Source organism: Musca domestica, unplaced genomic scaffold (genome assembly GCF_030504385.1).
Source record: "Musca domestica strain aabys unplaced genomic scaffold, Musca_domestica.polishedcontigs.V.1.1 7, whole genome shotgun sequence".
Lineage (NCBI taxonomy): Eukaryota > Metazoa > Arthropoda > Insecta > Diptera > Muscidae > Musca > Musca domestica.
Window position 1 is genome coordinate 827,426 of NW_026712383.1, and position 26,791 is coordinate 854,216.

The window sequence follows — 26,791 nt, forward strand, 5'->3', positions numbered from 1 at the left end:
TTTAAGCACGTTCTCCACGAATACGTCTGGCCAATTGGATATCCTTAGGCATGATGGTGACACGCTTAGCATGGATGGCGCACAAGTTAGTATCTTCGAAAAGACCAACCAAGTAGGCTTCACTGGCTTCTTGCAAGGCCATAACAGCAGAGCTCTGGAAACGCAAGTCAGTTTTGAAATCTTGAGCGATTTCACGAACCAAACGTTGGAAGGGCAATTTGCGGATCAACAATTCAGTACTCTTCTGGTAACGACGGATTTCACGCAAAGCAACTGTACCAGGACGGAAACGATGAGGCTTCTTAACACCGCCGGTGGCTGGGGCACTCTTACGGGCAGCTTTGGTAGCTAGTTGTTTACGGGGAGCCTTTCCACCGGTCGATTTACGGGCAGTTTGCTTAGTACGAGCCATTTTTCACTTGAATTTTTTTCACTTCACTAGAGATATGCACACAAACACGGTTTACACTGTAATAACGTTGCCATCGCCAAGAAAACGAGTATTTATAGAAAATTGTGCTGTTAGCATCAACTTTCGGGGTTGATATGTTAGTGAATTCTTACCTATCCGTATACCAAATGTACACGCACACACAAAAGAGAACATACAATACTAACGGCAAATGTACACACACACATATAACTGTACATACTTTACTTGTGCGTTAAATGGTTGGAGAGAGCCTCAAATTTTGTATAAATACGAGCGGAATCGCCCGGAAAAAAATCATCATAGATCATCATTCTGTGTTGTGAAGTGAAAGTGTAAACATCATAGTGAGCAGTGAATAAACTAAAAAACAAAATTATTTGAACTTTTGCGAAAGACTTAAGAAACAAAACTTTAACTCATTAAAAAAAAAAAAAATTCAGAATTATTCATTGTGGTTCATGTGTCAGTGCAAATGTAGAAATTTCTGATTACTGGCGTCAGCATGACTACTGTGGAGGATGATGATGACAACGCGCTTTTTTCTGAGGATTCAGCAGATCTAGCAGCTGAAGCGCAAATTATTCCCATGAATGATGATAATGTCTCCAGCGAATCTTCTGGCAAACTAAAAAAAGAGAAACGCAGTAAGAAAAAGCGGAAACACAAATCTGAAGACGACTCAATATATGAAAATATGAAAATGAGGGCAACAATAACTCAACTCGAAAATTCCCTTAAATGTATGGAAGACAATAATCGATGTCTCCTAGCGGAGCTCACCGCTTTAAGGAAACAACTCGAAGAGAATACCAAACTGCTGATGGAATTCCATTCTAAGGAAAACAGTTATAAAAGGGTAATAGCAACTCTCCAACATCAACTGGCCACTGGCCAAAATACTTCAAATAACCAGTCTTTGGAAAATATAAACATAATGCCAAATGAAACGCAAACGTTGAATGCAGAAAAAACAAAGGTTCAGGCAGGCAAGAAGCCGATACTGCCTATGAATGCAGCAAAAACACAGGTTCAGGCAGGCAAGATGCCGATACTGCCTATGAATGCAGAAAAAAAGCAAGCTCTGGCAGGCAAGAAGCCGATACTGCCAATGCAGCAAAATGGACAAACAAATATACAACAAATCGGGAACAATGACGTCACCATATGTGAAGAAGTAATGGATACTGCAGACTGGGCTGAAGAGGCACATCGTAATACTGCAGCTGCCAACACAAATACAAACTTAAATTTGCTACAAGAAAACAATAATAAAAACAGTAGAATCCCAGGTAAGGCCAGCCCACCCTCTATTAAAATTCATAACACCAATATAAGACAATTAACTATTAATTTAAAGAAAGAACTTAATCATGATTTATTTTCAATTAAAATTTTGAGAGGTAAAATGACAGAATTAAAATTAAAAACGATTAAAGACTATACATTAACAAGGGAATTTTTAGATAGTCAAAATATTGCCTATTATACATATACCCCTAAGGAACTAAAACCTAGAACTCTAATCATCAAGTCCCTTTCTAATACATATACTAAGGAAGACATAGAAGATTTTATTGCAGAAAAAAAGTTAAATATAGACCTAAAGTCTATAATAAAAATCAATGGGAATCAATGGCTGTTTCAACTAGGTAGTGCTTCGGACACAGGCACTTTAAAAAAGCTCAAATATTTTCTCAATTCTGAAATAAAAATTGAACAGTATAAAAAAGAGGGCCTTATACAATGCCGAAAATGTCAGTGGCATGGTCACATAGCCACTAACTGTAAAATGCCTTACAGGTGTGTTAAATGTCCTGGTGGTCATGAGCCAGGTCAATGCCCCATACCTAATAAAGAACAGAACACTGAGGAGCAAATCTCAGTAGACCCAAATACAGGGGAAATAGTAAAAACTATTGGTAAACCTGTTTATTGCTGCAATTGCAAAATGTACGGTCATGTAGCCAGTGCCAAAGATTGTCCTACAAGGAAGAGACTTATTGAAAAAATGATTGCACAGAAAAATCTTAAAAAATCAACTTCTATTCCTAAGCAATTTACCCAACAAATTCCTATTTCACAAGAGATAAAAACATCTAATTTCACCAATTCTGCCACATATTCCAACATGGCAAAAATTGGTAATAATCTACACAAGCCACCCCCTATTCAAAAAAGATCAGATGACTTCATGCAAAAATTTGATGCTGATTGTAAAAGGCTTCTGGGTAAAGATTTCTTCACTTGCCTTGAGAAGATTGGATCACACGTGGAGTCATACAAAAAATTATCAACAGACGCTGAAAGGACTCGTTCCTTATATCAGCTTTTTACAAGTCTAAAACTAGATGACTAATTTAAAAATTATTTTTATTAATGTAAATTCGATAGTGTCTAGACATAGAAGGCACTATCTAAATCTTTTCACTAAACAATATAACCCGGACATACTTTTGTTAGCCGAACACGGACTTTCGCCAAAACATTCTCTAAATTTAGAATCTTATAAAATTTATAGGCAGGATAGAATAAGTAGTTCAAAGGGGGGAACAGCTATATGCCTAAAAAAATATATCAAAAGTGAGAGACTTCCAATAAACCTTAATAGCATGGAAGGTACTGCAGTAAAAATAAAGTCACTCAATGGTAGAGAAATAATAGTTTTGTCTCTATATAGTAAACCAAATAGTACTTTGAATATAATTGACCTAAATAATATAAGTGCTCTTATAGCCTCGAATGAGGCTATAATTGGTGCCGATTTAAATGCAAGGAACACTGAATGGGGAGATAATCGCACAAACCAAAAAGGCAGAGTTTTAAAAGGCTGGCTAGATAATGAACCCAATTTATTCTTACGTCCAACAGATAGTCCGACTCGATGTACTAGTAGATCTCAAACATACATTGACATTTTTATGTCAACACCAAGTATTTTAAGCCCAGTAAGGCCTAAAACTCTTGATTTTGAATCAGATCATAAGGCAATAATGATGGATATCCCAATTCAATTAGTAAGACAAATTCCTAAGAGAATATATGATTTTAACAGTCTACAGTTAAATGTTTTAAATAACACCTTGGCAACAGAACTACGAGGTCATATGCTGCCTTTAGATAGAAATGTAGAAATTGTGCAAATAGATGAAGCAATTAATGGTTTGACAGAGGCTTTCAATACAGCTATGAATTCTGCCATGAAAACTTTCATTCCCTCAGGCACCAGTCTAGCTAAGCTTCCTCCTGACATTATGCATTTAATTGCACAAAAGAAAACAGCAAGAAGGAGACTCTATAGAATTTTTGACCCCCAAGAAGCAATTACCTTGAGGGCTATAATAAAAAACATGGATCGTCTTATTCAACAAAAAATTAAGATGTTTGAAGAAAAAAACTTTATAAGTAAATTAGAAACTATTTGTCCTGGAAAAGACATGTTCCGTAAGGTTAAGGAAATAAGTGGAAATTTAACACAGAGAAAGATAGCGCATCTTAATGACTCAGGAAATGAAATCGTAACAGATAAAGAAAAAGCAAATTTATTGGCTAAAAATTTTGTAAATATCCAAAACTCGAATAGTACTAATTTCGGCACTCATGTTAGTACTGATTTAAACTTAGTACAATTTGGTGAGAACTTTCTGGCCAATGGAAGAAATCTTAATCCTCATCTAAGACTTTCACTGCAATTAACCACTCCAAGTGAGGTTGGGAAAATAATTAAAACTCTAAATAATAAAAAATCTTCTGGCGAGGACAACATTCCTAATTATATTTTAAGAAAAACAGATCATAGAACATGGCTATTTTTAACTGTGATATTCAATCATTGTTTAAATACAGGATATTTTCCAAAAAAATGGAAAACAGCAAAGGTCTTACCTATACTTAAACCTGGAAAAGACCCCACAGATCCTAACGGCTACAGACCAATTTCTCTACTTTCCTGTCTAGGAAAGCTGTTTGAAGTTATTATTTTAGATAGACTCAATGATCACATTGAAAACAGCAACATATTAAAAAACACCCAGTTTGGTTTTAGAAAGCAACATTCTACAACACATGCTTTATTGGCATTAAACAACATAATTAGCAACGGGTTCAATAAAAGAAGTGCTACAATTGCTGTCAGTCTAGACTTCCAAAAGGCATTTGATACAGTTCCTCGAGAAGGAATTGTGTCTAAAATGAAGAATACCTATGGATTTAATCACTTTATAATAAAACTTATTAATAATTATCTGCAACATAGACAATTCTATGTTGTAGTTGATGATATTAATTCCAACATTCATCAAGTTTGTGCTGGAGTACCCCAGGGCTCGGTTTTGGGGCCAGTTCTTTATAATATTTATCTGGCTGACATCCCACAACCTCCAGCTAATATCCAAATGCTTATTTATGCGGACGACATCTTGGCAACCTCCACTCATCCTAGAGCTACGGTAGCTAACAAAAAATTATGCCAATTCCTAATGGTTCTAAAGGAATATTTTGACAAATGGTACCTGAAACTAAACACACAAAAATGCCAAGCAATAATTTTTAAAGGCAAAGGATTAAATCTGTACAAAAATGCCAAAAAATATATTCCAAATATAAAAATTGGAAATGAAATAATAAATAATACACAGACAATGAAATACCTTGGTGTTGTTTTTGAAGAGGACATGAGTTACATAAGACATGTAGATTTCCTAATAAAAAAGGGGAAAATAGCATATCATTCCTACCTAGGGGTACTCAATAAAAGACGAAAACTTAATAAAAATATAAAACTAGCATTATATAAGCAAATTATTAGACCCACAATGAGCTATGCATTCCCAGTGTGGTCACAAATATCGTCACATCAAATGGAACGTATTCGTCGATTTGAAAGGAAAATAATATCCCAATGCCTAGGTTTAGGATGGCAACAAACTGAGCAGGGATTTTATAAACGCCCGTCTAACAAGAAAATCTATCAAGATAGCAAAATAGAAAGATTTGACAAATTTGCTGTTAGAACAGCCATTGATTGCCTAACTAAATGTTGTACACATAATAACCAAATAGTAAAAGATTTTATAATTTCTGATGAAGAATATAATAGATTGATAGCCATAAATGGATTTTTACCTGCAACGAGTCTGTTAAATCTAGCAAACACTGGAGACATATATGATGAATTAGGTAACTTACTTTTTTATCACAGAAAATACAAAACTTTAGACTTTAACAACAAAGTATATAGTACTGAACAATGAATTAAAATTAAATCTAAATCTTATTTTTTATGTTATGTTTGTTTTATTAGTTCTAAGTAGATATAAGTAGAAATAAGTAATTGTAAAACTTGTGTTTTTTATTCCTTTTTCACAAGACAAATATATAAAAATATCTTAATTTGTTATTCAAATGAATGGGCTGGCCTTAACCAATGTTCAATAATTATTTAAAATAATCGATATAATTCTAGATAAGTATATAAATACGTTAGAAAAGTATGAATAAGTTAATTAGACTTAAGAAATTTTGTAAACAAAAGAAATTGGAAATAAAAGAAAGAAACCGGAAAAAAATCATTCGTGCTTTAACGTTAGTGAAGTGATAAGTGAAATAAACTAAAGTGAAAAAATGACTGGTCGTGGTAAAGGTGGTAAAGGCTTGGGAAAAGGTGGCGCTAAACGTCACAGGAAAGTGCTCCGTGATAACATCCAAGGTATTACCAAGCCAGCTATTAGACGTTTGGCTCGTCGTGGCGGTGTAAAACGTATCTCTGGCCTGATTTACGAAGAAACTCGTGGTGTTCTGAAGGTGTTTTTGGAAAACGTTATTCGTGATGCTGTCACCTACACCGAACATGCTAAGCGTAAAACCGTCACCGCTATGGATGTCGTATATGCTTTGAAGAGACAAGGCCGTACCTTGTACGGTTTCGGCGGTTAAACAAATTCTTGACGCAATTTGGAGAAATCTTTTTTTACAACAAAACAATCGGTCCTTTTCAGGACCACAACATATATCAAAAAAGAGATACATTCTTGTTGAAAACTATTTTTTTTTAATTAAAATCATTAAAATCAATAAAAAATAAACACTTACCTTAGGAAATATAGGAATTTTATGTCAAAATTTCTAATAATTTTCTTTTTCAGCTATCTCGTATTTTTTTTCACAATTCGTGAAAAATTTCTAAAAATCAAATAAAGAAAAAATATAAATACTTACTCGTTTCAATTTTCTCCAGAATATTTTCACCAAAAACCTTCTTTTACCGATGTCTCGTATTTTATTCCCGATCACAAACATGCCGTCGGCAACTCACATCGCTAAACACATTTAGTTGTTCTTCTTCTTCCTTTTCGTATAATATGAGTATAACATAGCGTCGCTTTATGTATGTATTGGTATTATTTAGTCGATATTACTAAAGAACGACCATGCTGTGGTAGCAAAGGAATTTCATTTTGACTTTTTTTAAACATTGTTGAATCTTTCTCAAAATTTAATTTGAAATTGTTGAAAACATTTATTAAATAGATCGTTGATTTATTTTATTTCGAAAAATTTCATTAAAAATTTGTAAATTATTCACTAATCATTTTCTTTAAAATTGTATCGAAAATTAAAATCATTGAATTTTATTTAAAAGTTCTTCATTAAATGAATTTTATTTTATTTATGTTAAATTTTCTTATTTAATTTTCAATTAATTTAATTTTTCATTACATTATTTTTTAAAAATCACATTTTCGTTTTATTTAAAATTATTATTATTATTAATTTAAAATTATTTAATTTATTTCCTTTTCATTAATTTAAAATTTTTTGATTTCATTTAAAGTATCTTTTATTTTCATAAAATATGTTTATTATTCCAAATTTCTTTAAATTATTTTCAAATATTTTCATTAAAATTTGCTAAAATTTTCATTAATATTTGCCTTAATTTTTAAAAATTTTCTTATTTTATTTTAATTTAATTATTAATTTACGTTATTTTATTTTTCTTTGTAATTATTTTCGTTAATTTTCATTTTATTATGTTACTTTTATTCTATTTTTTGTATTTAAAATTTTCCATAGCACCACAATGCGCTTTTATTTTCATGTATGTGTCCATTTATTTCCACCACAACACTACTTTGCCGCCAAAATTCCCTTGCAAATCCTCTACTTTATGCTTTCCCCAAGAATGCGCCGGGGTACGATTTTTTCACATAAAATTACTACGAAGCCACCACCAACTGCCACATGCTTCTTCTTCCTCATAGTATACATACTCATTTGGTGACGCCACGATCTCTCCTCTCTCGCTCGCTCTATTCCTGAAATCATAAGAGACAACAACAACGAATATGCAACTGACAACGAAAAACAGTTATTCTGCCAACGTCTCAGAAAATTATTGAGAATTTTTATTTTTTTCATACAAATGTAGCTTGACGCAATTTTCTTTCTCTTTTCAAATATTTTTTGTCGTCCTGAAAAGGACGGATTGGTTGATTTTTCTATGGAATTATACGATGGTCTGTATTCTTCTTCTTCATTCCATAATACCTTCTTTCGAGATAGTAATTTAGGCTTTCTTTTCGGTCTTCTTGGGCAAGAGAACAGCTTGGATGTTTGGCAATACACCACCTTGGGCAATGGTAACGCCAGACAGCAATTTGTTCAATTCTTCGTCGTTACGGATGGCCAATTGCAAGTGACGGGGAATGATACGAGTCTTCTTGTTGTCACGGGCAGCATTGCCAGCCAATTCCAAGACTTCAGCAGCCAAATATTCCATGACAGCGGCTAAATAGACGGGAGCACCGGCACCAACACGCTCAGCATAGTTGCCTTTGCGCAACAGACGATGGATACGACCGACGGGGAATTGAAGACCAGCACGATTGGAACGGGACTTTGCCTTTCCCTTAACTTTGCCACCTTTACCACGACCAGACATTTTCACTTTATTTTAGTTTTAAACACTTCACTTAAGCACTGAAAAAACACAAATGATAAAAATTTTCGGGCCGTAACGTGCTATTTATACTTTTCTCACACACACATTTCTTCAATAATGGGGTGGTTTGCCTTGTGTGTGCCTACTAGCTGTGACTACCTGAAATTCTTGTCGACTACAATCTACAAATTCTGTATAGCTGGCCGATTTGGTTATCATTTGTGAACAGTGTTAAAAGTGTTTGTGTGATTCAAAAAAATAATAAGTGAAAATGCCTCCTAAAACCAGTGGTAAAGCAGCAAAGAAGGCCGGCAAAGCCCAAAAGAACATTACCAAGGGCGATAAGTCGAAGAGACGTACCAAGCGTAAGGAGAGTTACGCTATCTACATTTACAAAGTGTTGAAGCAAGTCCATCCCGACACCGGTATCTCCTCCAAGGCCATGAGCATCATGAACAGTTTCGTCAACGATATCTTCGAACGTATTGCCGCCGAAGCCTCTCGTTTGGCCCACTACAACAAGCGCTCGACCATCACCAGTCGGGAAATCCAGACCGCCGTCCGTCTATTGTTGCCCGGTGAATTGGCTAAGCACGCCGTCAGTGAAGGTACCAAGGCTGTTACTAAATACACCAGCTCCAAGTAAATGTCTTGATATTTTTCATTTTCATGCGTCGAAATACTACCTTAAAAGGCCCTTTTCAGGGCCACAAAAAACATTTCAAAAGAGATCATATTTTGTTGAAGCTACAATTTATCATTATTTAGTAATAAACGAATAAAATTCCATAAGAAATATATTTTTCTCTATACAATGATTTTTCCAAGCATTTAGCTAACTCGCATATGTGCCTTTGCTTGCTTGGGTTCTATGCTTGCTTGTGCTATATGCTATAACAGCCATAGTCGTCGTGTATGTGTGCGTGTGTTAGTGGTGATTTGCCTTGCCGTCGTTGATCAACATCGAATGGGCATCATGTATGTGTGAGCATTTTGTTACAGCACAACGGCAAAGCAACGAAATATAAGGCTGAGGCAGAAATTATCAAAGGAAAAAATGTATTGATGGAAAATGTAAATATTTTGCCAAAATGTCATTTTTAGATGAAATTCGTGAAATTTAACAGAGAATATGAAAATGGCAAAATTTTCAAAATTAAGTAGAAATTATAAAAATGACCAAATTATGGGGATTTTCGAGAATTATGACCTGTGGGTAATTAGGAAAAATTTTAAATATTTTATTATCTTTTATGACCTGGGTTAAAAAATAATCCAGTGGCGTCCACGATTATATTGGTTCAATAAAATTACCTAATAAGAACAGTAATTAGCGAAAGTAATTTTTTCAAACACGTGTACAATTTTTTTTAGGTAACAAATATATACGATAACTGTTGAAAATAAATATTTTTCTCTTTTTTAATTTAATTTGTAGCCCTGAAAAGGGCTGTTAGATAGTATGTTTTCGAATATCGAAAATATTGTGGAAAAAGTAATCTTTCTGGGAAAAATTACTTCTTGGCGGCGGTTTTCTTAGCAGCTGGCTTCTTTGCTGCTGCGGCCTTTTTGGGCTTAGCAGCTGCAGTTTTTGCCTTGGGTGCCTTTGGTTTAGTGGCAGATGCTTTGGCGGCGGTCTTTGCTGGTTTAGCTTTAACTGTACCGGTTTTCTTGGCAGCCTTTGCCTTTGTTTTGTCGGCCTTCTTCTTTTCAGCGGTCTTCTTGGCGGCAGAGGGTTTTTTGGCAGCTGCCTTCTTCTCACCAGCGGCCTTTTTAGGGGCGGCAGCCTTCTTCTTTTTGTCACCAGCGGCTGGGGCCTTCTTCTTCTTTTCAGCAGTCTTGGCTTTGGGTTCCTTGGAGGCCGAAGCTGACAATTTGAATGAACCAGAAGCACCCTTACCTTTAGTTTGGATCAATTTTCCACTGGCAACGGCACCTTTCAAGTACTTCTTGATGAAGGGGGCCAATTTTTGGGCATCCACTTTGTAGGTGCTGGCCAAGTATTTCTTGATGGCGGGCAATGATGAACCTCCACGTTCCTTCAGGGTCTTGATGGCGGCATCAACCATTTGCTGGGTTGGAGGGTGGGTAGGGGCAGCTGATGGCTTCTTTGCTTTGGCAGCGGCTTTTTTTGGTGCCTTTTTCTCAACAGCGGCAACTGGGGAGGCGGTGGCTTCAACAACGGCGGCGTCAGACATGGTTATTCACTGTTTGGTTTATATTTCACTGTTAACACAAATACACTCACAAATTTATGTGTACTATTATTTTTGTTAGCGGCGAGCTAAAGTGTAGGTACATCGAAAAGATGAGATGTGCATAGTAGTCAATTGGTAAATTTTTCGAAAGATTGTGTGGAAGCGTGTTTAATTTTTTACAAAAGTTTTCGGAGAAATTAAATTTTCCTGAAGAAGCTTTGATAATTTTCACTAAAAATGTTTTATACCTTTAAAGTATAGATTTCAGGCTATGTTTTAAAGAAAGTTTGGTGTAATTATCACTTGCCGTTTGTGAATTATAAACGTTTAACTTGGCAGATTATAAAAATGTAATCACAAATTTCCAACTAAAATTTAAAAAAATCAAATTTTTTATGAAAATTTAATTGAAAATTCTTTTTGAAAATGTAGCCTGATATGTTTACTTTAGGATCAAAGAAAAATATCGATGAAATTTCATATTTTACTATGTGAAAAAATTGAAATTATTATGTGGTCTATGACAGCAGAAATCCTCTTGTTGGCATAATTTCAATGAAGAAAAGTTTTTCTTGAAATAAATTTGAAAGCTCAAATCTTAATAAGTTTTATAAAAATTTCTTAAAAAACATTTCAGAATTTGTATATTTACATCAAAATATAACATTATTCACAAAAAGTCATAATTTACGGGGAAAAGTTACAAAATCCCCAGAATACTTCATACTACCAATGTACAGGCATTCACTGACAAACGGTTATGTATTTTCATTTTGCAATATTTTTTGTGAATTTTAACATAATTTGTTCTATAATTTATAAAAAATAGTATTAGAAGCCATTTTCTACGTTATTTTGTCAATTTTTTGTTAATTTTATAAAAAAATATTCCCAAAAAGAAATTCCTCTTTACAGGCAAATATCACCTAGAACACTTGGAAATGTCATGAAATTAATTGCGTTTTACAAAAATGATTTTCGATCAACTTCAAAGGTAGATATTATTGGAATTCCTTTTTATAATACTTTTAATTATATTTTACATCGAAATTCTGAACAAATTAATTATTTTCTTCTTCGATTTTTGAAAATAATAAATTATTACCAGTTTCTCTAAATACATCGGGCAAAAATAATTTTGTAATTCCATACGGAGAAAATTCATATTCAAATCTCTTAAAATGCGTATAAAACATTTAAAAATGTTGCTGAAAAGGAATAAAACATATTTCATACATCATTCCTGAAAAAAATTAAATACGTGGGGCACATTTTAGCTGGAAATTTTTAAAATTCACATGAAATAATTCGTAGAAATTAAAGGCAGAAATTTTTTTCCCGTTAAATTGAATAGTCCACAACAGAAAAAAATGATCGAAGGGGAATAAAATGAGAGAAATAGACAAATTTCGCGCCAAAAATCATAAAGAGAGCAATTTTTTATTTAACGGGAAAAGGAAAAAAACAAAATGGACAAAAAAAAATCCCGTTAGCAAAATGTATGTGGTGGTTGTTTTTATGAGTCATAGCATTTTTTTTCGAAGAGGGAGTACAAAAATGATAATAATTTTGCAAATTAAAGGAAATTATCAAAATGGATAATTCAAAAAATTCAAACAAAATTAAAAAAATAAAATATTCGATCAAAATAAAATAAAAAAAATTAAATAAAAAATAAAGTGTCGAAAAATCATCAACGAAAAAAAAACAACATCAAAAAATATATCTTTATTATAAAAAATGTTAATTGTTGAAAAATAATCATAGCCCTAAATTATTTTTATTTATTTCAAAAAAATACTAAAAATTGTAGATTGAGTAAAAAAAATTATCTCTTTTTTATAAAATATTTGTGGTCCTGAAAAGGACCGATTGTTTTGTTGTAAAATTGTTGCTTTTAAAACGTCAAGAATTTAAGCACGTTCTCCACGAATACGTCTGGCCAATTGGATATCCTTAGGCATGATGGTGACACGCTTAGCATGGATGGCGCACAAGTTAGTATCTTCGAAAAGACCAACCAAGTAGGCTTCACTGGCTTCTTGCAAGGCCATAACAGCAGAGCTCTGGAAACGCAAGTCAGTTTTGAAATCTTGAGCGATTTCACGAACCAAACGTTGGAAGGGCAATTTGCGGATCAACAATTCAGTACTCTTCTGGTAACGACGGATTTCACGCAAAGCAACTGTACCAGGACGGAAACGATGAGGCTTCTTAACACCGCCGGTGGCTGGGGCACTCTTACGGGCAGCTTTGGTAGCTAGTTGTTTACGGGGAGCCTTTCCACCGGTCGATTTACGGGCAGTTTGCTTAGTACGAGCCATTTTTCACTTGAATTTTTTTCACTTCACTAGAGATATGCACACAAACACGGTTTACACTGTAATAACGTTGCCATCGTTTTCGTTTTGCCTAAGGCCATATTTATTGATAAAATACTTAAAATCTATACAGCATGACTTACTGCTAAATTAGGAATAAAATAAACATATGGCTATTCGCTATCTACTATAAGTATATTAAAACGCTGCAGAAATCTGCCAGCGGCAATTATACAAAAAATTAAATACAAAATTCAAAATTCAGAAACCCCAAAAAAATCAATGTAAAAAAGGGCAAGGACATGGTAATATTAAAAAATAAACTATATTAACTTATAGACTACTTACTATCTAATTAAAAACTAGGTCTAAGAAAAATAATATTTACAAAGATTACTGAGTCGTTTTATATACGGTATCAGCGATATTCATGGAATTATACCTCCTGTGGTAAAATAACAGTTCATCTACATCGTTATATAAAAGACCTTCTTCGAGGAGTTTAGATAGAGACCCTGGCGGGAAGTGCTTTCTTGAGCGCAGAGCCTCTGCATCATATGGGCAATACAGGGAATCCTCAACCAAATTATTCTCCAGCTGCCGTGCACCCTGTACAAAGTTCAAGGCCCCCCTCATGAGGAACCGATCAATCCGCTCAATGCCAGCCGTGTCATATGTTGCCCTACAAGATGGCTTTCTAATTGACCCATCAGATCTGATAGATGGTCTCAGCCCTAGACAATAGTTTAAAATAGCCCTTTCCCATCTCCTAAGTCTCTCCATCTGGCTCGACGAAATGGGGAACCATACCGGAAAAGCATAGGAAACTATGGGTCTAATTACCTGTTTGTACAAAAGAAATTTAATGGAATTTGAAAGGCCACCGTTATGTCGAAGCACACCCTGATATGCAAAATACATTTTTTTCGCACGTTCAAGTATAAAATCCACGTGCCTGATAAATTCTAGTTTCTCACAGAGGATAACTCCCAAATATCTGATTTTATCCTTTACAGGAATTATTTCGTCCCCCACTTTAAGTATAGGGTGGAAGGATCTGAAATTAGGGAAAACGACTCGTGGTTTACCTTTGAATACTATTGCCGTACATTTGTCAACGTTTAGTTTGAGGCCCCACATAGAGAAGTATCTATGTAAGTCCTCAAGCCAAGTATTCAGGCGGGAAGAAAGAGATGTCGCCCTAGGTCCGGACATTGCTAAGATAACGTCATCCGCATACAGAAGTAGCAAGCCCCCCTGGGGTGGTTCGGGCATGTCACTAACGAAGATGTTATAGAGAATGGGACCCAGCAGAGATCCCTGGGGAACACCTGCTCGGACCGATCTCTCAGTGGAAAGGTGGTCTCCCACTTTCAGTTTGAAACTCCTACCCCGAAGGAAGCTTGCCACTAATCTGCAAGTTTGAGCATCACAACCAAATTCTTTTAATTTGAACAAGATACCCCCATGCCACACAGAATCAAACGCCCTAGCAAAATCGAGTCCAACAGCTATGGTTCCATATCTACGATCAAAACCCTTAATTATAAAAGAGGTCAGGACAGTAAGGGCGTGGGACGTAGAATGTCTAGCCCTAAAACCAAATTGAGAATCTTTTAGAATTCTTTTGTCCTCAACAAACTTCCTGAGTCTTTTAAGTATAATAGATTCATACAGCTTTCCGAATGCTGACAGCATCGAAATGGGACGATAGCTCCCACAGTCCGACGGCGCAGAACCCTTTTTTAAAATGGGAATAACCATAGCCTTTTTCCAGGGTTTTGGAAAGTACCCCAAATTAAAAGAATGGTTAAAGAGTATAGACAGGAACCCAAAAAGGACAGAGCCAGCTCTTTTTAGGGCTGTGTCTGGGATTCTGTCTAAACCACATGATTTTCGCGCCGGTCTTCTCGCAAGCGCTTCGCCAACCTCGCTAGGTGAAACAAAACCTGCATTCGTCCATCTATCGAAATTATCAATAGCAGACCCATCGGCTGTGAATGTACCGGAGAAGTTGATCATAGGTGACTGGTCTTCAAAATCTCCAATAGCGCTATTTATGGAGCTGCGGACAGAAGCGTCAACTAACACATCAGTGGATCCAAGGGCGTTCTCAAGTCGATCCGCTAGAGCCTCAGCTTTAAGACTGTCTTCCACAATGAATGAGCCATCAGGTTTACGTAAATTTCCTACATTATCTTTATAAGCAACTCCTGCCGCGGCTTTAATCTTCCCAAAGGTTCTATTGTTTACAGTGATGCTTCCAAGGAAATTTTGGAAGCGCTCTTCTTCAAAAATACGAATGGAATCAGCTATTATCCTATCTAAGTTCTTGATATCCGCTTTTAAAACGTTTATCAGGGATGGATCATTAGATCTGCGTAAAGTTCGGCTGATTCTTCTTCGTTCTTTTATAAAATTCAGAATTCGTGGGGGGAGGTCTCCTAATACCTTACACTTCGATTTAACACGGGGAACAGAAGCGTCAATCGCGTTTCTAAAAACACCTTCCAAGTGCTTGACAGTCGAGTCAATGTCTTGGATGGAGACATTTCTGTCGATAGGCAAACAAATTTCGGAAAGACCTTGTCGGACTTTGTTTTGAAAACGGTTGACATTCATTTTGTCAAAATTATAAAAGCTCCTAGTTTCCCTGTTTCTTAAGTCACCAAGATCAAGAATTATCTCCAGGGCCCTATGGTCCGATTCAAAATCTAGGGCATTGGCCATATTGATACCTCCTAATAAGGACAAACCTGGGGATCGTATGAATACATCAATGTATGAACCCAATCCCGAATTAGGTCTTGTGGGACTGTCAGAGGAGAAGATGTGGAGATTTGGACAATCTATCAGATAATTAGCCAAGGCTCTACCCCTAGCATTAATTTCAGTGCCACCCCATGACGTATGTTTGGCATTTAAATCTCCTCCAATAAGGACCTCTCCCATTAGGGATAGGTCAAATAAAGGCTGCAGATCAGACACCTGGAAATTATTCCCAGGGCGACAATATACAGCAGCGAGGTACAAGATGGAACCATCATCCCTAAGGGTTCTCACCAGACACGATTCAACCTCGCCCGTGGTGCTGGAGACGTGACCGCAGTGGTATTTGTCTTTAATAAACACCGCAGTCCCGCCTCCACCACCACATTCCCTGTATTGAAAGAAACATCTAAAACCTTCTAAACAAAATCTATGTGATGGTGTAAGCTTATGCTCAGTCACAAGAAGAACATCAGGTTGTCTTTCCTTAATAAAAGCTTTAAGGTAATGTCTCTTGGTTAAAGAGACGAGTGAGTTCGCATTTAGAAGCACAATTTTAAAATTGAACATCCCCAGCTATACATAGAAGCCATGCAGACATTGCTGCATCTAATCCCGCTTTATTTTTTATTTCTGTGAAAATAGGTCCAAATTGTCTAGCTTTCTCACATTTCTTTCCATAATCGGTACCAAAAAATTGAATTATATTTGTAGCATTTACTCCGGCATTCAATACGTTTGGGGCTGAAGCAACAGATTCTCTATTATTTCTAGGTGCAACAACATTCGGAGACGTATTTTTACCCAAAGAAGCCGCAAATGTTACCCCTTCCCGCAAAAGTGAGATCCTTTGGGAACGGGCTTCAATTTTTGCTTGGGCATCAGCTCGATTTTTTGCTTTTCTAGCGATAATAGCCAATCTGCGTGGGCAATCGCGGGATGAAGCTGTATGACCGACTTTATTGCAGTTCACACAGCTGACTACATGCAGGGGGGTTTTGGTAATTTTACCTGAAACAGAGTCAACATTGTCCACAAAAACTTCATTTTCCTTGGAAGGAATGGGACATTTTGAGGAAGGATGACTATCCAGACATTTGTTGCAGCGGGGGGGCATTGTACAGTTGATTGCGACATGACCCGGACGCTGACAATTAAAGCAAAGTATGAACTCACGACCTTTGTCTTTTTTAATTCTAATGTCACAATCTAAAATTCTCCTGAGGTTATACAAGCTCAAAATATCAGTTTGTTTTGAAACTCGAAGAAGCCATTTATTAGGGGAAACATTAGATACACCTAACACTTCAATAGGAAAGGATACCCTATTTTGAAGAAAATCCTTCACCTCGTCATTAGAAAATTCATTGCTAAGATTTTCTATCACCAGCATGTAGGGCAACAACGCTCTCGGAGTATGGGTGTGGAACTTATAGCCACGATCGACTAGCAGCTGTTTAACATCCTCATAAGTTTTAAGACCCTTAACCTTAAGGGATAACAAGGATGGGCGAATATAGGAGATAGAGAACTCACCTGAGTTAAACCTTTGGTTGAGGATTCCCGATATTTCTTTTACTCCTACATCATAAATAGTAAACGCTGGCATGGATTTGCCAACAGGATTTCTTGTACTAGGTGATGACATCTTGGTACCAACAGCAGCCTCTGCGTCGCTATTCTTCAGGTTAGCTCGTTTCGTCACTTTCTTATGTGGAATAACTTCCTCCGGAACCGGGTTCTTTTTTGGAATTGCCCCTTGGGATACATCCATATTTACAGGCTGGGGCATCAAGTCAATCGCCATACCAAGGTCTTCGGCTACCTCGGCAGCCCAATCTTCCTTCTGTTGAAGATTGGCGACATTCACAATAGGCTGGGAGCCAGCAGGATCCATTAAATTTGATGGAGGGGAGAGATTGAATGGTGGTTTTGGTTGTAAAACACCCATTTGAATATCTAGCTTTCTCTGCAAGTCGGCTATAGTGCGATGGAAACTCATTTCTCGAGCATGGGATAGGGATAGCTTACGAGCTGTATCATCCTGAGACTTGATGACAGCGTCAAGTTTCGCCATCAGTGCACGATTTTCTTCATGTGCTTTTGATAAGTCCTTTTGAAGCTGCTGAATCAAAGCATTCATTTTTGCTGATTCAGAGGACGGGTCACTATTGCTATTACACCTTTTTATCTTTCTTTTTCGGTGTTTATTAGAAATCACAACTTGATATCCGCCACTAGTTGTTCCAATGTCCGAACCATCGGACATTTCACTATTATTGTGAATAGCACAATCCATTGTGCTCGCCTTAGCTAGGGCCATAGCGGATGTACACAATTTTTTTGTAGTATCGGCCATTTCCGCAGGTTCGCAAAAAGTATTCACAGCGTCGACCTTTTGCATGTCATCCCTTTTTTAGCCGAGACACATACCATCGGCATTGCCATGTCGGTAACGGATATAGAGTTACCAGATGATTTCAATGCTCCATCGGCTGGCATAGTGGGTATTGGTAACCACTAGATGGCGCGCCGACGGGCAAACAACCTTAGTATTTGACGACAGGGGTAAATATAAGCTATTGTGAGCCAAACACAGAGGAGAACAAAACGCACTGTTGTAGATGTTTTTCAAACGCACAGACACACAAACACAATTTAATTTTCTCCGCTAGTCAACTTCACTGTTTGAACACACAACACAGACTGAACGTTGCCATCGCCAAGAAAACGAGTATTTATAGAAAATTGTGCTGTTAGCATCAACTTTCGGGGTTGATATGTTAGTGAATTCTTACCTATCCGTATACCAAATGTACACGCACACACAAAAGAGAACATACAATACTAACGGCAAATGTACACACACACATATAACTGTACATACTTTACTTGTGCGTTAAATGGTTGGAGAGAGCCTCAAATTTTGTATAAATACGAGCGGAATCGCCCGGAAAAAAATCATTCGTGCTTTAACGTTAGTGAAGTGATAAGTGAAATAAACTAAAGTGAAAAAATGACTGGTCGTGGTAAAGGTGGTAAAGGCTTGGGAAAAGGTGGCGCTAAACGTCACAGGAAAGTGCTCCGTGATAACATCCAAGGTATTACCAAGCCAGCTATTAGACGTTTGGCTCGTCGTGGCGGTGTAAAACGTATCTCTGGCCTGATTTACGAAGAAACTCGTGGTGTTCTGAAGGTGTTTTTGGAAAACGTTATTCGTGATGCTGTCACCTACACCGAACATGCTAAGCGTAAAACCGTCACCGCTATGGATGTCGTATATGCTTTGAAGAGACAAGGCCGTACCTTGTACGGTTTCGGCGGTTAAACAAATTCTTGACGCAATTTGGAGAAATCTTTTTTTACAACAAAACAATCGGTCCTTTTCAGGACCACAACATATATCAAAAAAGAGATACATTCTTGTTGAAAACTATTTTTTTTAATTAAAATCATTAAAATCAATAAAAAATAAACACTTACCTTAGGAAATATAGGAATTTTATGTCAAAATTTCTAATAATTTTCTTTTTCAGCTATCTCGTATTTTTTTTCACAATTCGTGAAAAATTTCTAAAAATCAAATAAAGAAAAAATATAAATACTTACTCGTTTCAATTTTCTCCAGAATATTTTCACCAAAAACCTTCTTTTACCGATGTCTCGTATTTTATTCCCGATCACAAACATGCCGTCGGCAACTCACATCGCTAAACACATTTAGTTGTTCTTCTTCTTCCTTTTCGTATAATATGAGTATAACATAGCGTCGCTTTATGTATGTATTGGTATTATTTAGTCGATATTACTAAAGAACGACCATGCTGTGGTAGCAAAGGAATTTCATTTTGACTTTTTTTAAACATTGTTGAATCTTTCTCAAAATTTAATTTGAAATTGTTGAAAACATTTATTAAATAGATCGTTGATTTATTTTATTTCGAAAAATTTCATTAAAAATTTGTAAATTATTCACTAATCATTTTCTTTAAAATTGTATCGAAAATTAAAATCATTGAATTTTATTTAAAAGTTCTTCATTAAATGAATTTTATTTTATTTATGTTAAATTTTCTTATTTAATTTTCAATTAATTTAATTTTTCATTACATTATTTTTTAAAAATCACATTTTCGTTTTATTTAAAATTATTATTATTATTAATTTAAAATTATTTAATTTATTTCCTTTTCATTAATTTAAAATTTTTTGATTTCATTTAAAGTATCTTTTATTTTCATAAAATATGTTTATTATTCCAAATTTCTTTAAATTATTTTCAAATATTTTCATTAAAATTTGCTAAAATTTTCATTAATATTTGCCTTAATTTTTAAAAATTTTCTTATTTTATTTTAATTTAATTATTAATTTACGTTATTTTATTTTTCTTTGTAATTATTTTCGTTAATTTTCATTTTATTATGTTACTTTTATTCTATTTTTTGTATTTAAAATTTTCCATAGCACCACAATGCGCTTTTATTTTCATGTATGTGTCCATTTATTTCCACCACAACACTACTTTGCCGCCAAAATTCCCTTGCAAATCCTCTACTTTATGCTTTCCCCAAGAATGCGCCGGGGTACGATTTTTTCACATAAAATTACTACGAAGCCACCACCAACTGCCACATGCTTCTTCTTCCTCATAGTATACATACTCATTTGGTGACGCCACGATCTCTCCTCTCTCGCTCGCTCTATTCCTGAAATCATAAGAGACAACAACAACGAATATGCAACTGACAACGAAAAACAGTTATTCTGCCAACGTCTCAGAAAATTATTGAGAATTTTTATTTTTTTCATACAAATGTAGCTTGACGCAATTTTCTTTCTCTTTTCAAATATTTTTTGTCGTCCTGAAAAGGACGGATTGGTTGATTTTTCTATGGAATTATACGATGGTCTGTATTCTTCTTCTTCATTCCATAATACCTTCTTCGAGATAGTAATTTAGGCTTTCTTTTCGGTCTTCTTGGGCAAGAGAACAGCTTGGATGTTTGGCAATACACCACCTTGGGCAATGGTAACGCCAGACAGCAATTTGTTCAATTCTTCGTCGTTACGGATGGCCAATTGCAAGTGACGGGGAATGATACGAGTCTTCTTGTTGTCACGGGCAGCATTGCCAGCCAATTCCAAGACTTCAGCAGCCAAATATTCCATGACAGCGGCTAAATAGACGGGAGCACCGGCACCAACACGCTCAGCATAGTTGCCTTTGCGCAACAGACGATGGATACGACCGACGGGGAATTGAAGACCAGCACGATTGGAACGGGACTTTGCCTTTCCCTTAACTTTGCCACCTTTACCACGACCAGACATTTTCACTTTATTTTAGTTTTAAACACTTCACTTAAGCACTGAAAAAACACAAATGATAAAAATTTTCGGGCCGTAACGTGCTATTTATACTTTTCTCACACACACATTTCTTCAATAATGGGGTGGTTTGCCTTGTGTGTGCCTACTAGCTGTGACTACCTGAAATTCTTGTCGACTACAATCTACAAATTCTGTATAGCTGGCCGATTTGGTTATCATTTGTGAACAGTGTTAAAAGTGTTTGTGTGATTCAAAAAAAATAATAAGTGAAAATGCCTCCTAAAACCAGTGGTAAAGCAGCAAAGAAGGCCGGCAAAGCCCAAAAGAACATTACCAAGGGCGATAAGTCGAAGAGACGTACCAAGCGTAAGGAGAGTTACGCTATCTACATTTACAAAGTGTTGAAGCAAGTCCATCCCGACACCGGTATCTCCTCCAAGGCCATGAGCATCATGAACAGTTTCGTCAACGATATCTTCGAACGTATTGCCGCCGAAGCCTCTCGTTTGGCCCACTACAACAAGCGCTCGACCATCACCAGTCGGGAAATCCAGACCGCCGTCCGTCTATTGTTGCCCGGTGAATTGGCTAAGCACGCCGTCAGTGAAGGTACCAAGGCTGTTACTAAATACACCAGCTCCAAGTAAATGTCTTGATATTTTTCATTTTCATGCGTCGAAATACTACCTTAAAAGGCCCTTTTCAGGGCCACAAAAAACATTTCAAAAGAGATCATATTTTGTTGAAGCTACAATTTATCATTATTTAGTAATAAACGAATAAAATTCCATAAGAAATATATTTTTCTCTATACAATGATTTTTCCATGCATTTAGCTAACTCGCATATGTGCCTATGTTTAGCCATTGCTTGTGCGATATGCTATAACAGCCATCGTCGTCGTGTATGTGTGCGTGTGTTAGTGGTGATTTGCCTTGCCGTCGTTGATCAACATCGAATGGGCATCATGTATGTGTGAGCATTTTGATTACAGCACAACGGCAAAGCAACGAAATATAAGGCTGAGGCAGAAATTATCAAAGGAAAAAATGTATTGATGGAAAATGTAAATATTTTGCCAAAATGTCATTTTTGGATGAAATTCGTGAAATTTAACAGAGAATATGAAAATGCAAAATTTTCAAAATTAAGTAGAAATTATAAAAATGACCAAATTATGGGGATTTTCGAGAATTATGACCTGTGGGTAATTAGGAAAAATTTTAAATATTTTATTATCTTTTATGACCTGGGTTAAAAAATAATCCAGTGGCGTCCACGATTATATTGGTTCAATAAAATTACCTAATAAGAACAGTAATTAGCGAAAGTAATTTTTTCAAACACGTGTACAAATTACTTATTTATTTAGGTAACAAAATATATACGATAACTGTTGAAAATAAATATTTTTCTCTTTTTTAATTTAATTTGTAGCCCTGAAAAGGGCTGTTAGATAGTATGTTTTCGAATATCGAAAATATTGTGGAAAAAGTAATCTTTCTGGGAAAAATTACTTCTTGGCGGCGGTTTTCTTAGCAGCTGGCTTCTTTGCTGCTGCGGCCTTTTTGGGCTTAGCAGCTGCAGTTTTTGCCTTGGGTGCCTTTGGTTTAGTGGCAGATGCTTTGGCGGCGGTCTTTGCTGGTTTAGCTTTAACTGTACCGGTTTTCTTGGCAGCCTTTGCCTTTGTTTTGTCGGCCTTCTTCTTTTCAGCGGTCTTCTTGGCGGCAGAGGGTTTTTTGGCAGCTGCCTTCTTCTCACCAGCGGCCTTTTTAGGGGCGGCAGCCTTCTTCTTTTTGTCACCAGCGGCTGGGGCCTTCTTCTTCTTTTCAGCAGTCTTGGCTTTGGGTTCCTTAGAGGCCGAAGCATGACAATTTGAATGAACCAGAAGCACCCTTACCTTTAGTTTGGATCAATTTTCCACTGGCAACGGCACCTTTCAAGTACTTCTTGATGAAGGGGGCCAATTTTTGGGCATCTACTTTGTAGGTGCTGGCCAAGTATTTCTTGATGGCGGGCAATGATGAACCTCCACGTTCCTTCAGGGTCTTGATGGCGGCATCAACCATTTGCTGGGTTGGAGGGTGGGTAGGGGCAGCTGATGGCTTCTTTGCTTTGGCAGCGGCTTTTTTTGGTGCCTTTTTCTCAACAGCGGCAACTGGGGAGGCGGTGGCTTCAACAACGGCGGCGTCAGACATGGTTATTCACTGTTTGGTTTATATTTCACTGTTAACACAAATACACTCACAAATTTATGTGTACTATTATTTTTGTTAGCGGCGAGCTAAAGTGTAGGTACATCGAAAAGATGAGATGTGCATAGTAGTCAATTGGTAAATTTTTCGAAAGATTGTGTGGAAGCGTGTTTAATTTTTTACAAAAGTTTTCGGAGAAATTAAATTTTCCTGAAGAAGCTTTGATAATTTTCACTAAAAATGTTTTATACCTTTAAAGTATAGATTTCAGGCTATGTTTTAAAGAAAGTTTGGTGTAATTATCACTTGCCGTTTGTGAATTATAAACGTTTAACTTGGCAGATTATAAAAATGTAATCACAAATTTCCAACTAAAATTTAAAAAAATCGAATTTTTTATGAAAATTTAATTGAAAATTCTTTTTGAAAATGTAGCCTGATATGTTTACTTTAGGATCAAAGAAAAATATCGATGAAATTTCATATTTTACTATGTGAAAAAATTGAAATTATTATGTGGTCTATGACAGCAGAAATCCTCTTGTTGGCATAATTTCAATGAAGAAAAGTTTTTCTTGAAATAAATTTGAAAGCTCAAATCTTAATAAGTTTTATAAAAATTTCTTAAAAAACATTTCAGAATTTGTATATTTACATCAAAATATAACATTATTCACAAAAAGTCATAATTTACGGGGAAAAGTTACAAAATCCCCAGAATACTTCATACTACCAATGTACAGGCATTCAGTGACAAACGGTTATGTATTTTCATTTTGCAATATTTTTTATGAAATTTAACATAATTTGTTTTAAAATTTATTAAAAATAGTATTAGAAGCCATTTTCTACGTTATTTTGTCAATTTTTTTTAATTTTATGAAAAAATATTCCCAAAAAGAAATTCCTCTTTACAGGCAAATATCACCTAGAACACTTGGAAATGTCATGAAATTAATTGCGTTTTACAAAATTGTTTTTCGATCAACTTCAAAGGTAGATATTATTGGCATTTCCTTTTTATAATACTTTTAATTATATTTTACATCAAAATTCTCAACAAATCAATTATTTTCTTCTTCGATTTTTGAAAATAATAAATTATTACCAATTTCTCTAAATACATCGGGCAAAAATAATTTTGTAATTCCATACTGGAGAAAATTCATATTCAAATGTCTTAAAATGCGTATAAAACATTTAAAAATTTTGCTGAAAAGGAATAAAACATATTTCATACATCATTCCTGAAAAAAATTAAATAGTGGGGCACATTTTAGCTGGAAATTTTTAAAATTCACATGAAATAATTCTTAGAAATTAAAGGCAGAGAATTTTTTCCCGTTAAATTGAATAGTCCACAACAGAAAAAAATGATCGAAGGGGAATAAAATGAGAGAAATAGACAAATTTCGCGCCAAAAATCATAAAGAGAGCAATTTTTTGTTTAACGGGAAAAGGAAAAAAACAAAATGGACAAAAAAAAATCCCGTTAGCAAAATGTATGTGGTGGTTGTTTTTATGAGTCATAGCATTTTTTTTTCGAAGAGGGAGTACAAAAATGATAATAATTTTGCAAATTAAAGGAAATTATCAATATGGATAGTTGAAAAAAATTAAAATAAAATTAAAAAAAAATAAAATATTCGATCAAAATAAAATAAAAAAAATAAAGTGACGAAAAATAATCAAGGGAAAAAAACCAACATCAAAAAAATACTTCTTTATTTTAAAAATTTTCAAAAATAATCAAAGCCCTAAATTTTTTTATTCATTTCAAAAAAAATACTAAAATTTGTAGATTGAGTAAAAAATATCTCTTTTTTGTAAAATATTTGTGGTCCTGAAAAGGACCGATTGTTTTGTTGTAAAATTGTTGCTTTTAAAACGTCAAGAATTTAAGCACGTTCTCCACGAATACGTCTGGCCAATTGGATATCCTTAGGCATGATGGTGACACGCTTAGCATGGATGGCGCACAAGTTAGTATCTTCGAAAAGACCAACCAAGTAGGCTTCACTGGCTTCTTGCAAGGCCATAACAGCAGAGCTCTGGAAACGCAAGTCAGTTTTGAAATCTTGAGCGATTTCACGAACCAAACGTTGGAAGGGCAATTTGCGGATCAACAATTCAGTACTCTTCTGGTAACGACGGATTTCACGCAAAGCAACTGTACCAGGACGGAAACGATGAGGCTTCTTAACACCGCCGGTGGCTGGGGCACTCTTACGGGCAGCTTTGGTAGCTAGTTGTTTACGGGGAGCCTTTCCACCGGTCGATTTACGGGCAGTTTGCTTAGTACGAGCCATTTTTCACTTGAATTTTTTCACTTCACTAGAGATATGCACACAAACACTGTTAGACACTGTAATAACTGTTGCCATCGCCAGAAAACGAGTATTTATAGAAAATTGTGCTGTTAGCATCAACTTTCGGGGTTGATATGTTAGTGAATTCTTACCTATCGGTATACCAAATGTACACGCACACACAAAAGAGAACATACAATACTAACGGCAAATGTACACACACACATATAACTGTACATACTTTACTTGTGCGTTAAATGGTTGGAGAGAGCCTCAAATTTTGTATAAATACGAGCGGAATCGCCCGGTAAAAAAATCATTCGTGCTTTAACGTTAGTGAAGTGATAAGTGAAATAAACTAAAGTGAAAAAATGACTGGTCGTGGTAAAGGTGGTAAAGGCTTGGGAAAAGGTGGCGCTAAACGTCACAGGAAAGTGCTCCGTGATAACATCCAAGGTATTACCAAGCCAGCTATTAGACGTTTGGCTCGTCGTGGCGGTGTAAAACGTATCTCTGGCCTGATTTACGAAGAAACTCGTGGTGTTCTGAAGGTGTTTTTGGAAAACGTTATTCGTGATGCTGTCACCTACACCGAACATGCTAAGCGTAAAACCGTCACCGCTATGGATGTCGTATATGCTTTGAAGAGACAAGGCCGTACCTTGTACGGTTTCGGCGGTTAAACAAATTCTTGACGCAATTTGGAGAAATCTTTTTTACAACAAAACAATCGGTCCTTTTCAGGACCACAAAATATATCAAAAAAGAGATACTTTCTTGTTGAAAACTATTTTTTTTTTAATTAAAATAAATAAAAAATAAACACTTACCTTAGGAATTTTATGTCAAAATTTCTAATAATTTTCTTTTTCAGCTTTCTCGTATTTTTTTCTCACAATTCGTGAAAAATGTCTAAAAATCAAATAAATGAAAAATATAATACTTACTCGTTTCAATTTTCTCCAGAATATTTTCACCGAAAACCTTGTTTTACCGATGTCTCGTATTTTATTCCCGATCACAAACATGCCGTCGGCAACTCACATCGCTAAACACATTTAGTTGTTCTTCTTCTTCCTTTTCGTATAATATGAGTATAACATAGCGTCGCTTTATGTATGTATTGGTATTATTTAGTCGATATTACTAAAGAACGACCATGCTGTGGTAGCAAAGGAATTTCATTTTGACTTTTTTTAAACATTGTTGAATCTTTCTCAAAATTTAATTTGAAATTGTTGAAAACATTATTAAATAGATCGTTGATTTATTTTATTTCGAAAAATTTCATTA

The 26,791-nt window shown here is 35.5% G+C and overlaps 9 protein-coding genes across 9 annotated transcripts; 5 read left to right on the forward strand and 4 right to left on the reverse strand.

Annotated features, from left to right (window-relative positions):
• Nucleotides 1-5,989: 5,989 nt before the first annotated feature.
• On the forward strand, nucleotides 5,990-6,425 carry LOC131806297 (histone H4). Its single transcript, XM_059130281.1, has one exon. It carries the CDS (start codon nucleotides 6,053-6,055, stop codon nucleotides 6,362-6,364), a length of 312 nt encoding a protein of 103 aa, XP_058986264.1. The 5' UTR covers nucleotides 5,990-6,052; the 3' UTR covers nucleotides 6,365-6,425.
• Nucleotides 6,426-7,905: 1,480 nt separating this feature from the next.
• On the reverse strand, nucleotides 7,906-8,417 carry LOC109611618 (histone H2A). Its single transcript, XM_059130276.1, has one exon. It carries the CDS (start codon nucleotides 8,370-8,372, stop codon nucleotides 7,998-8,000), a length of 375 nt encoding a protein of 124 aa, XP_058986259.1. The 5' UTR covers nucleotides 8,373-8,417; the 3' UTR covers nucleotides 7,906-7,997.
• A 4-nt stretch (nucleotides 8,418-8,421) lies between these two features.
• On the forward strand, nucleotides 8,422-9,394 carry LOC131806295 (histone H2B). The gene has a single exon (XM_059130279.1). It carries the CDS (start codon nucleotides 8,644-8,646, stop codon nucleotides 9,016-9,018), a length of 375 nt encoding a protein of 124 aa, XP_058986262.1. The 5' UTR covers nucleotides 8,422-8,643; the 3' UTR covers nucleotides 9,019-9,394.
• Nucleotides 9,395-9,825: 431 nt separating this feature from the next.
• On the reverse strand, nucleotides 9,826-10,623 carry LOC131806290 (histone H1-like). The gene has a single exon (XM_059130274.1). The coding sequence runs from the start codon at nucleotides 10,568-10,570 to the stop codon at nucleotides 9,887-9,889; it is 684 nt and encodes a 227-aa protein (XP_058986257.1). The 5' UTR covers nucleotides 10,571-10,623; the 3' UTR covers nucleotides 9,826-9,886.
• A 7,962-nt stretch (nucleotides 10,624-18,585) lies between these two features.
• On the forward strand, nucleotides 18,586-19,049 carry LOC131806296 (histone H4). Its single transcript, XM_059130280.1, has one exon. The coding sequence runs from the start codon at nucleotides 18,677-18,679 to the stop codon at nucleotides 18,986-18,988; it is 312 nt and encodes a 103-aa protein (XP_058986263.1). The 5' UTR covers nucleotides 18,586-18,676; the 3' UTR covers nucleotides 18,989-19,049.
• A 1,542-nt stretch (nucleotides 19,050-20,591) lies between these two features.
• On the reverse strand, nucleotides 20,592-21,039 carry LOC131806292 (histone H2A). The gene has a single exon (XM_059130277.1). It carries the CDS (start codon nucleotides 20,992-20,994, stop codon nucleotides 20,620-20,622), a length of 375 nt encoding a protein of 124 aa, XP_058986260.1. The 5' UTR covers nucleotides 20,995-21,039; the 3' UTR covers nucleotides 20,592-20,619.
• A 12-nt stretch (nucleotides 21,040-21,051) lies between these two features.
• Nucleotides 21,052-21,700, forward strand: LOC131806293 (histone H2B). Its single transcript, XM_059130278.1, has one exon. The coding sequence runs from the start codon at nucleotides 21,267-21,269 to the stop codon at nucleotides 21,639-21,641; it is 375 nt and encodes a 124-aa protein (XP_058986261.1). The 5' UTR covers nucleotides 21,052-21,266; the 3' UTR covers nucleotides 21,642-21,700.
• Nucleotides 21,701-22,446: 746 nt separating this feature from the next.
• Nucleotides 22,447-23,245, reverse strand: LOC131806291 (histone H1-like). Its single transcript, XM_059130275.1, is given in 2 exon segments — nucleotides 22,447-22,861; nucleotides 22,863-23,245. Coding segments are annotated over 2 exon segments (684 nt in total). The 5' UTR covers nucleotides 23,193-23,245; the 3' UTR covers nucleotides 22,447-22,507.
• Nucleotides 23,246-25,828: 2,583 nt separating this feature from the next.
• LOC131806163 (histone H4) lies at nucleotides 25,829-26,252 on the forward strand. Its single transcript, XM_059130107.1, has one exon. The coding sequence runs from the start codon at nucleotides 25,870-25,872 to the stop codon at nucleotides 26,179-26,181; it is 312 nt and encodes a 103-aa protein (XP_058986090.1). The 5' UTR covers nucleotides 25,829-25,869; the 3' UTR covers nucleotides 26,182-26,252.
• Nucleotides 26,253-26,791: the final 539 nt, after the last annotated feature.